Genomic DNA, 10883 nt, shown 5'->3' on the forward strand with positions numbered 1-10883 from the left:
CCAATCTACTTCTTCAGTCGGTCTTATATTTCAAGACGATCTCCGTGAGAGTAACTTGTATCTCCATGATGTTGATTTAATCACACTATGCTCTCAAAGTTAGTACTTTGGGTGACAAAAAGTAAGGTTAAGGTTCTACTTCATTGATAATGCTTCTTTTTGTCCAGAGTTGTCAAATGAGATCATTTATAATACTCTTCCTCTAACACTTACTTGCGTTTACATATAACGCTGACGATTTACAAAATAACAACCAAATAGAGTTATACTCGATTATGATATACCATTTTGACTTTGTTGGTAGTCTGAACCCTAATTACCCATTTAGGACACCTGCCTCTCATTTTGCATCCCAATTTTTATACTTAAGAATGAATATGCATATATATATCGTAACCTTTATTGGTAGGATTTTAAAGTTGTATAAATGACAATGATTTGATTTTACGATATTCTTATTAAAAACTGCAATTTGATTTCAAACAATGCTCTATCAAATCATTATTATTTGATGGACGAGCCATTGATGGATGGACCGATGAGAACCGTAAACAATATGGACTCATTCCCATTGCAAATTTGAAGGTGGCCGTGCCTCTCATTAGGATTATGAAAAGAATTGAACAACAATAAAAGTACCAATCGGGAAGTTTAGTGGAAAAGGTTCCTGGGGTTTGGGAATTAGAGAGAGCAATAAAGACGAAAGAAACAAAGCTTCTGTACTGGAGAACTCAACAATGGCTACCTCAGCATCCAATTCGTCTTCTTCAGAGGAAGAGATAACACTGACGGTGGAATGGAGCGGAAAGGAATACACTATACGAGTCTGTGGTGATGACTCTGTGGCTGAGCTCAAGCGTCGAATCTGCGACCTTACTAACGTCTTGCCCAAGCACCAAAAGCTTCTTTATCCCGAAGTCGGATCAGAACTAGCCGATGATTCGCTTTTGCTCTCTCAGCTTCAACTCAAATCATCTCTCAAGATGACCACGATCAGGTTCGACTCTCTTTTTTCATTTTTCTTTTGCATAAAGAGGTTATCAATTCGATTTTTTTTGTTCGATTCGAGGCTGGATTTTTTTTTTTGCCAAACTTATTTGATTCCTTTGTTCGAGAAATCTGTGAGTCAATTCTGCTCCTGAACGCTGAACTACAATTTTAACTGAATGGATTCCAAAACGGCCGGTTTCTAATTTGTTAGTTGCATTTGGATATTCATGTTCTGGAGTGATTTTTTTGAGTTGGATGTTCTGCATTTCATTTCTCTTTCACGCATGCTTGGTAATTGAATTCGCATATTCTTATATTGAAAAGTTACCGAGTGTTTTCAATCTTACAATTCGAGATACCAGAACTGTTGAAGATGATATAATCGAATTATCGACGATTATTGACAATTTAAAACTTGGGAAAGATGAAGTCGTTGATATCGAGGAGAAGGATATCAATAAGAAGAAACTGATATGGCTTATTAGTAAATACAAGGTGAGTTGTCTCCTTTCTCCTTGAATGATGTTTAGACCTCAATTGTACTTAATGAATCTGAAAGTTCAAGTACCTGAAAAGTGAGTTCATATGGGAAATTTAAACCTCCAGCCTCAAGGTTGAAGGTACATTGTGTTAGTTGAGCTAACTTTTCTGTTAAAAAAAAAAATTTGATTTTAGGTATCTAGAGGAAGTGTATGCTTAAAGGCTGACATTTTCATGGTTTTAAACCTTCTTCTCTTTGAAATTACTCGGTGGTTTTCTCTGGTGGTGTACTTGTTGATTTCTTTTATTACTCAAATCACTTGGGTTTCGTTTGATAACCATTTCCTTTTTGGTTTTTGGTTTTTGAAAATTAAGCTTATTTTCTCCCAATTTCTTACGACAGTAGTTGAATTTTTGGCTAAAGTCCAAAACTGAAAACAAGTTTTTAAAAGCTAGACTCTGTTTGGCAAGCTATTTTTTCCCGTTTCTTAGAATGATTTGCTTTTTTTCTGTAGTATAATGATTGAATTCTTAGCCAAATTCCAATAACAAAAGCAAGTTTTTAAAATATACTTTCTTTAGTTTTCAAGTTTTCAAGTTTTTGCTTGGTTTTTTAGACCATTGGTTTAGAATTTAGATAATAAAGGAAGATGTGAGGTAGAAGTAGTGGATTTAGACTTAATTTAAGAAAGAAAAAAAAAGATAGTTACCAAACGGGACCTTAGTTAATTATGCATGCCAAAGAATTTTTGCTCATATATATCAATATGTGGGGAGGATTTAGATTGCATAGAATGAAGCTTTGTGCATTGTGCTTCCTTCCATTGATTTGTTTTTGAGTTATTATCATCTGAAAATCTTTATTGGAGTCATCTTGACCCATTAACTACAAATGTTTCTCTGGTTTTTGATGGAATGTAGATAGAACTTCGTAATCCCTGTCGTGAAGGAAAGAAATTGCTTGTTCTGGACATTAATTATACAATTTACTGTCGTAGCTGTGTTGGTGAAACTCCTCTTCAACGCATGCGGCCTTGTATGTTCTATCTGTAATTATTTTTTTCACTTTGATTCGTTGTCTTTGCACATGCCTTTTCCTTTCTTTTTATCTTTTTAAGTAAATAAATACAAAGTTCTTAGTTCTTCGTGTGCAGTTCTTCATGAATTTCTGACAGCTGCCTATGCTGAATATGATATCATGATATGGTCCGAATTCAGGTTAGTTCTTATTTACAAGTGTTTTCAACAAAGTTAGCTGCGACCTATGGAAAAAGGCGTAATGACGTGAATGAATAAATGAAATTTTGAATACAAACAAAAGATTTAGATGTGAAATTGTTTTGATAATGTAAATCAACATAGAGTCACGTCACTCATGTTAGGAGAAAAGAAGCAAATGGGGCAAAGAACATAAGGGGTGGGATGGAAATAATGTGAGATTAGAACTTTTTGGGGTTTTATTTTAACGTCATCAGTAACGGTAAGATATGCATGGGAGTAAGTGAAGAAGTTATTCGGATGTTGAGTATTGGTAAGGAATTGTGTGTTGATAAGGTTAGCAAAATCTTGAAAGATTTGAGAAACGAATACCATTCAACTTGAACCAATTTTTAACAACACCAAAATTTCAATAAATTAACACCAAAAAATTTTAAATCTTAATAAAATATGATTAATAGTTTGTGAATAAATACCTTAAATTTTGGGGGCGTTACAATAGTCTTTTCTTTAAATTTTTTTTTGGATATCTGAATCTCTTGTTCTTCTCTTCGGCAGCCGTGGGGGGGTTGAAAAACGTATGTGCTCGCTTGGCGTTTTTGGTAATCCAAACTACAAAATCACTGCTGCTCTGGACGCTTTTGCTACAGTCAGATATAACACAGGTCGGGGAATCTTTCATTGCAAGCCACTAGGCTTGATTTGGGCACAGTTTCCAGAGGTATGTCAATGATTTCGATTCAAGTCCAAATCCTTTTAGAATTTGGTTGTTTTTCTGGTAATGGAGTTCTTGTTCTTTTTCTTTTGAATTGGTACTCACAAACTGTTACAAGAACAACCATATTCATTAAAGAAGAGATCTTTTCTGATAACAGTATAAGATCTCTTCTAATGCTTTGGTTTTTCTTTCAATTCAAGTCCTTTTAGAATTTGGTTTTTCACGAAGTTAATAAGTTTTTATTTTCATTGGAAATTTGCAGTTTTATAGTTCGAGAAATACAATAATGTTTGATGATCATCATGACAATTATGTAATGAATCCTCAAAATGGGCTGCCGATCAAGGGATTCAGTATAACGCGTGGTAATCGTGACACTGACCAAGAGCTAATGAAGCTCACTCAGTACTTGCTTGCCATTGCGAAACTCGATGACTTGAGTCATCTTGATCATAACAATTGGGAGCAACATGAAGTATTTGAAAAAAAAAATCACATTGTGTCATCTATTTAATTAAGACCCAAATATTTATCTACGGCTTCTAACGGGGATTTATTAGAATCCTAATAAAGATACTTAGGGCTATGGTCCCCAAGATACCAAAACAATAACACTTACTTTCTTGACTTTCTTGTATCGTATCAAGAGAAAGATCCACTAAGCATCAGTTGAAAGATGAAATATGGTATGTAACATATTCTTTCCAATTTGGTATAGATGATATTGTGTTAATATATTATATAGATCGCTAAAAAGTGGTATGTGAGCATGAATTTCACGTTGAATTGTTGGTATATGTTTGTTTTTCTATTGGTTTAATTTTTATTCAAGATTTGATCAACCAAAATTTCTTGATTCAATATTTGGTTTTAAGTTTAATTAATCTAGATTCAAAATTTTATTAAATATGTTGTGAATTCAAGTTTAATCGATCATGTCGTAGATTCAAGATTTAATTATTTGTATTGTGTTTTTAAGTTTAATTGTTATAGATTCAATATTTGATTAATCATGGTGTGAATTCAAGTTTAACTTGATAAAGATTAATTGATCATCTTGTGAATTAATGATAATTTTTTAGATATTCACATGTTTATGTTGTATTAATTGTATTTTAATGTACCGAATTATGTGGTGAATTTTGGTAATGATTATTTGATGTTCTTCCTCCATTATTTTCTTACACTAATAAAATTATTATTATTGTGTCTTATATTTTAGATTGAATTGGTCATATGAAAAATAGTTGGTTCAAAGTCTACCGACTCAAATAAGGAGTCAGACTGATCAGATAAGAAGTTAGTAAAATGGGGATTTGACACTAATAAAGGGCAAATTGGCCTGAAACCCTGGGCTCATTCTCTTTTGCGAGCCTAATTTTTTTTACCGAGTTTACTAAGATTGATGTTTCTACTTAAAGATTGGACATCAATATTGTGTTAGGTATTTGTAAAATGAATTCACCATATATGTGAAATTATTTATTTGTTGATTTTTTATTGAGTTGGTCTTACTCAAATATCTGAAAATCAGAGTTCAATCTTTTCGTTGTACCTAAAATAAACTAGCAGTTTTTTCTTCATTCTCAGTTTTAGTAAAACCTTGAATGGATCTCATATGAAAATTATATCTCTTTTGATTGGCTTTATGTTCCACTTCTATTAGCTTAATATAACCTATCTTTTCAACTCTAAATTGACCTTTGAACACATGGAGATTTCTATTTTTTGTTAAGGTATAACCGAAATTGATATGAGGGTGAAATGCGTAAAGACTAGGAGATATATGTGATACATCTGATAGTGTAAAAATGATATTAATTGTGTGTATATTTAAACATTTTGGAAGTTCAAATTCGAAGTTTTTTTTTTTAACTAAGTAAGATGGAGTGGATATCTTATAAATGCTTTAATACATATATTATACTTGTTGGCATGAAAATTACACATGTTTTTATTGTTCTTTCGTGGGTTTATCCACGAATCTACTTCTTTGGTCAGCAAGATGATTTTCATAAGAGTAACTTGTATCTACGTGGTGTCGATTTGATCACACTATGCAATACTTAGAGTGAATAGTTTAGCTAAACAAAAAAGTAAGGTTGGGTTCTACTTTATAGATAATGCTTCATTTTTTGTATGGTTGTCAAATGAGACTATATACAATACCATTCCTCTAACACTTGTATTTACATGTAACGCTGACGATTTACAAAACACCAACCAAATATCACCTAGCTCGATTATGATATATCCTTTTGACATAGTTGATTGGTCTGAACCCGGACGTTTTGACTTTTCCTATTTTAGGATGCTTGCCTCTCACTTTGCATCCCAATTTTCATACTTAAGAATGAATGTATGTATATATATATCGTAACTATTATTTTGATTGGTAGGGTTTTTAAGTTGTCTAAATGGAAAGGGTTTGCATATTCTTATCTATGGTCCAACAACAATATCGTTACAAATTGCAATTTAATTTCATACCACGATTTACCAAACCATTTGTGTTTGATGGATGAACCACAATTACAATAAGTGTGCAAGTTGAATGAGATTTTATTGATGGATATTTCGTAATAGGGTTGAACGTAAACAGTAAACACAATTGGATTGTTGTAAACATAACGTGACGTTTATGAATTTGTCACATTTTATTTGATTGTTTATCATTATTATTTGATTCTTTTCCTCAGTAAAATTAGAAGTTTTGATTAAAAATTTGAAGGGGGTGATGCGTCTCATTAGGATTATGAAGAGACTTAAACAACAATAAAAGTAGCCATCAGGAAGTTTAGTGGAAAAGGTTTTTGGGGTTTGGGAATTAGAGAGAGCAATAGAGAAGAAAGAAACAAAGCTTCTGAATTGGAGAACTCAACAATGGCTGCCTCAGCATCCACTTCGTCTTCTTCAGAGGAAGAGATAACATTGACGGTGAAATGGAGCGGAAAGGAATACACTGTACGAGTCTGTGGTGATGACTCTGTGGCTGAGCTCAAGCGTCGAATCTGCGAGCTTACTAACGTCTTGCCCAAGCGCCAAAAGCTTCTTTATCCCAAAGTCGGATCCAAACTAGCCGATGATTCGATTTTGCTCTCTCAGCTTCCCCTCAAATCATCTCTCAAGATGACCATGATCGGGTTCGACTCTCTTTTTTCATTTTTCTTTTGCATAAAGAGGTTATCAATTCGATTTCTTTGGTTCGATTCGAGGCTGGACTTTGTTTGTTTTTTCTTTTCAAACTTATTTGATTCCTTTGTTCGAGAAATCTGCACTTCCGCCTCTGAACGCTGAACTACAATTTTAACTGAAAGGATTCCAAAACGGCCAGTTTCTAATTTGTTAATTGCATTTGGATATTCATGTTCTGGAGTGATTTTGTTGAGTTGGATGTTCTGCATTTCATTTCTCTTTCATGCATGCGTAGTAATTGAATTCGCATATTCTTATATTGAAAAGTTACCGAGTGTTTTCAATCTTATAATTCGAGATACCAGAACTGTTGAAGATGATATAATCGTGGATCAAGTGGATTCCCCTGAAATTGTTGACGATTTTGAACTTGGGAAAGATGAAGTCATTGATATTAAGGACAAGGATGTCAATAAGCAGAAACTGAGAAGGCGTATTAGTATATACAAGGTGAGTTGTTTCTTTTCTCCTTGAATGTTGTTTAGAGACCTTAGTTGTACTTAATGAATCTGAAAGTTCATGTACCTGAAAAGTGAGTTCATATCGGAAATCCAAACCTCCAGCCTCAAGGTACATTGTGTTTGTTGAGCTAACGTTTCTGTTAAAAAGGAATTTTGATTTTAGGTATCTAGAGGAAGTGTATGCTTAAAGGCTGACATTTTCATGGTTTGAAATTACTCGGTGGTTTTCTATAGTGGTGTACTTGTTGATTTCTTTTTTTCCTCAAATCACTTAGGTCTCATTTGACATCCGTTTCTTTTTTGCTGGTTGAAAATTAAGCTTATTTCCCCTCATTTTTACTACGGTAGTTGAATTATTGGCTAAATTCCAAAAATGAAAACAAGGTTTTGAAAGCTAGACTTTGTTTGGCAAGCTATTTTCTCCCGTTTTTTAGAATGATTTGCATTTTTCTTAAATATAATGATTGAATTCTTGGCCAAATTCCAATAACAGAAATAAGTTTTTAGCTACTTTTTTAGTTTTCATGTTTTGGCTTGGTTTTTTAGACCATTGGTTTAGATAATAGAGGAAGATGTGAGGGTAGAAGTAGCGCATTTGGACTTAATTTAAGGAAAAAAAGTGGTTACCAAATGGGGTCTTAGTTAATTATGGATGCCAAAGAATTTTGGCTAATGATATATGAATATGTAGGACAGGATTTAAATGCATAGAATGAAGCTTTGTGCATTGTACTTCCTTCGATTGATTATTACTCATACAATGATTTATTTTTGAGTTGTTATCATCTGAAAATTTTTGTTGTAGTCATCTTGACCCATTGACTCAAATGTTTCTCTGGTTTTTGTTGGAACGTAGATAGAACTTCGCAATCCATGTCGTGAAGGAAAGAAATTGCTTGTTCTGGACATTGATTATACACTCTTTGATCACCGCTCTCCAGCTGAAAATCCTCTTCAACTCATGCGGCCTTGTATGTTCTATCTGTAATTATTTTTTCACTTTGATTTGTTGTCTTTTCACATGCCTTTTCCTCCTTTCTTTTTATCTTTTTAAATAAATAGATATGAAGTTCTTAGTTTTTCGTGTGCAGTTCTTCATGAATTTCTGACAGCTGCCTATGCTGAATATGATATCATGATATGGTCTGCAACCAGGTTAGTTCTCATTTACAAGTGGTTTAAACAAAGTTAGCTGCTGATTTTTATGCCCCCATTTCCTTTATTTTTCATCCTTTATATGAGAGCGGTATCTCTCCACTACACTAACAGAGTTGCAATTTGAAATCATCTTCTTGACCTATGGAAAAAGGTGTAATGACGTGAATGAATAAATGAAATTATGAATACAAACAAAAGATTTAGATACAAAATTTTTTTGACAATGTAAGTCAACAGAGTCACGTCACTCATGTTAGGAGAAAGGAAGCGAATTGGGGCAAGGAAGATAAGGGGTGGGATGGAAATAATGTGAGATTATAACTTTGTTGGGCTTTATTTTAAGTTTTTAACGTCATCAGTAACAGTAAGATATGCACGGGAGTAAGTGAAGAAGTTATTCGGATGTTGAGTATTGGTTGGTAAGGAATTGTGTGTTGATAAGGTTTTAGCAAAATCTTGAAAGATTTGAGAAATATTATAAGGCTCCAGAGACTTGTACAATTCTTTTACTCATTGTTTCTTAGTCCTGTGTTGTGTTCTGTCGCACCCTTAATCAGGCTTGCTGCCAGTGAAGTTGACGTTGCTATGTTTTTTTTGGAAATTTTCGGATATGTGAACCTCTTGTTCTTTTCTTCGGCAGCATTAGGTGGGTTGAATTGAAGATGGGCCAGCTTGGCGTTCTCAGTAATCCAAACTACAAAATCACTGCCCTTCTAGACCATTTAGCTATGATCACAGTTCAGTCAGATTATCGTGGGACCTTTGATTGCAAGCCACTAGGCTTGATTTGGGCACAGTTTCCAGAGGTATGTCAATGATTTCAGTTCAAGTCCAAATCCTTCTTTTAGAATTTGGTTGTTTCTGTGGTAATGGAGTTCTTGTTCTTTTTCTTTTGGATTGGTACTCACAAACGGTTACTAAGATCTCTTCTAATGCTTTGGTTTTTCTTTCAATTCAAGTCCTTTTAGAATTTGGTTTTTCACGAATTTAATAAGTTTTTATTTTCATTGGAAATTTGCAGTTTTATAGTTCGAGAAATACAATAATGTTTGATGATCTTCGGAGAAATTTTGTAATGAATCCACAAAATGGGCTGGTGATCAGGCCATTCAGGAAAGCTCATGCTAATCGTGACACTGACCAAGAGCTAATGAAGCTCACTCAGTACTTGCTTGCCATTGCGGAACTCGATGACTTGAGTCATCTTGATCATAACAACTGGGAGCTATACTCTGAAGATGGTCCCAAAAGACGGCGGCATGCATGAGTAACAGTTCTATTTCGTTCTATCATCAACTAGTTGAGGTAGGTTATTCAGACAATTTTCGTTGCTAAAACTTTAGGGTTCTCTTTGGTAATAATTTAGGTCTACTTGGTAACCGTTTGGTTTTTACTTTTTTTGGTTTGTAGTTTTTGAAAATTAGGCCTACAAAAATCTCTTCCGTCTCTAAGTTTCTTGCTTTCTTATCAAATTTTTACTCAATTTTTCATAAACAAAACCATTTTGAATACTTAACAAATAGTTTTTAAAAACTTGTTTTTGTTTTAGAATTTAGGCAAGTTTTCAACTTTTGTACCTAAGAAATATGAAACCCAACGAAAGAAAATGTGAGGAAATAGAAAATCCAAGACGAAATGGTTGTCAAACGGAGCCTTAGTTTTTAGTTTTTTGAAAATTAAGCATCTATAAACATTTCGGTCATGAATTCAATCCATGGTGGCTACCTACCTAAGAATTAATTTCCTACGAATTTGCTCTAATGCTTTTAGTTTTAACCAAACCATAGTTAATGGATGACAAGTGGGAGTAAGTAAAAGAATAAAATCCTAAGACTACAAGTTTCTGACTTTTAATCGTGATGCTGACGTGGGTTGAGTCCAATTTCGAAGTTTGATGATACATAGAGAAAGATGGACCCTATAACTAGTCTAATATGGTAGTTTTGTTTTTTGTTTTTTGGTTTTTGAAATTTTTTCATTTTTACTTGTATTTTTAAAACGCACGTTTGTTTCCCTCTAATTCAAATTAATACGACCATTACCTTTCTTAGTTGAATCTTTAGTTAAATTTAGAAAACAAACACTACTCTTCCTGTTTTCAAAACTTAGTTTGATTATTGAAACAAAAAAAAGGTAACAAGACCTTAGTTTTACTTTTTCAGGAGGTGCTGATAGGGATTTGGATTTGAAGGGCTGTTTTGGTGAAATGGTGTAAACTTGGTGGAATAATTTTGAGATTGTGATAAATATGAACATGTACTATATCTATATTTTCTATGATTGCAGATATAATTTGCTTTTGGGAGATAGAGCTTGGAGTTATTTATATTTATATATACACACACACAAGGGCAGGCAAAGACAACCATGCTTTCTCTCTTTCCATATTGAACATTTAGCTATAATTGGTAACTATTCATATATATATTTGGCTCATCATAATGAAACTTTTGTACTTTTGCTCAAGTTTTTTTAGGTAAATGCTTACAACTGTCTCAATGGCAAAGTGACTCATTGACACCCTCAAAATCTAATTAAAGTAGTAATATTAATTTAATTTACTCAATGTTTGGTGGATATAATAGAATCGAGGAATTCTTAGTTTAATGCTTTTTTTAATCCTCTAAACTTGTTATTGCTATTATATAATTAATATTTGAAAC

General features: G+C 33.3%; 2 protein-coding genes across 4 annotated transcripts; both read left to right on the forward strand.

The window, feature by feature from the left end:
- Positions 1–534: 534 nt before the first annotated feature.
- LOC101218667 (ubiquitin-like domain-containing CTD phosphatase) lies at positions 535–4192 on the forward strand. Its single transcript, XM_004135295.3, has 6 exons — positions 535–997; positions 1353–1485; positions 2392–2506; positions 2625–2688; positions 3247–3409; positions 3669–4192. Exons 1-6 carry the CDS (start codon positions 738–740, stop codon positions 3918–3920), a joined length of 987 nt encoding a protein of 328 aa, XP_004135343.3. The 5' UTR covers positions 535–737; the 3' UTR covers positions 3921–4192.
- A 1997-nt stretch (positions 4193–6189) lies between these two features.
- Positions 6190–10734, forward strand: LOC101218435 (ubiquitin-like domain-containing CTD phosphatase). 3 transcript variants are annotated; one of them, XM_031884969.1, is made up of 7 exons: positions 6190–6549; positions 6907–7051; positions 7919–8033; positions 8154–8217; positions 8861–9026; positions 9242–9525; positions 10507–10734. In XM_031884969.1, the coding sequence occupies exons 1-6, from the start codon at positions 6290–6292 to the stop codon at positions 9485–9487; spliced, it is 996 nt and encodes a 331-aa protein (XP_031740829.1). In that variant the 5' UTR covers positions 6190–6289; the 3' UTR covers positions 9488–9525; positions 10507–10734. The 3 variants fall into 3 exon arrangements, with proteins under 3 accessions (XP_031740829.1, XP_031740828.1, XP_004135342.2); XM_031884968.1 differs by having other exon boundaries at positions 10369–10686; XM_004135294.2 differs by having other exon boundaries at positions 10383–10686.
- Positions 10735–10883: the final 149 nt, after the last annotated feature.

The sequence above is a fragment of the Cucumis sativus genome, chromosome 5 (genome assembly GCF_000004075.3).
Source record: "Cucumis sativus cultivar 9930 chromosome 5, Cucumber_9930_V3, whole genome shotgun sequence".
Classification (NCBI taxonomy): Eukaryota; Viridiplantae; Streptophyta; class Magnoliopsida; order Cucurbitales; family Cucurbitaceae; genus Cucumis; species Cucumis sativus.

Coding starts and splice junctions, on each gene's coding strand:
- LOC101218667 (XM_004135295.3), top strand. CDS start 738: ATGGCTACCTCAGCATCCAATTCGTCTTCTTCAGAGGAAGAGATAACA. Junction 2,689..3,246: donor ATGATATGGTCCGAATTCAG/GTTAGTTCTTAT, acceptor TCTCTTCGGCAG/CCGTGGGGGGGTTGAAAAAC. Junction 3,410..3,668: donor TTTGGGCACAGTTTCCAGAG/GTATGTCAATGA, acceptor GGAAATTTGCAG/TTTTATAGTTCGAGAAATAC.
- LOC101218435 (XM_031884969.1), top strand. CDS start 6,290: ATGGCTGCCTCAGCATCCACTTCGTCTTCTTCAGAGGAAGAGATAACA. Junction 8,034..8,153: donor TCTTCAACTCATGCGGCCTT/GTATGTTCTATC, acceptor TTTCGTGTGCAG/TTCTTCATGAATTTCTGACA. Junction 8,218..8,860: donor ATGATATGGTCTGCAACCAG/GTTAGTTCTCAT, acceptor TTTCTTCGGCAG/CATTAGGTGGGTTGAATTGA.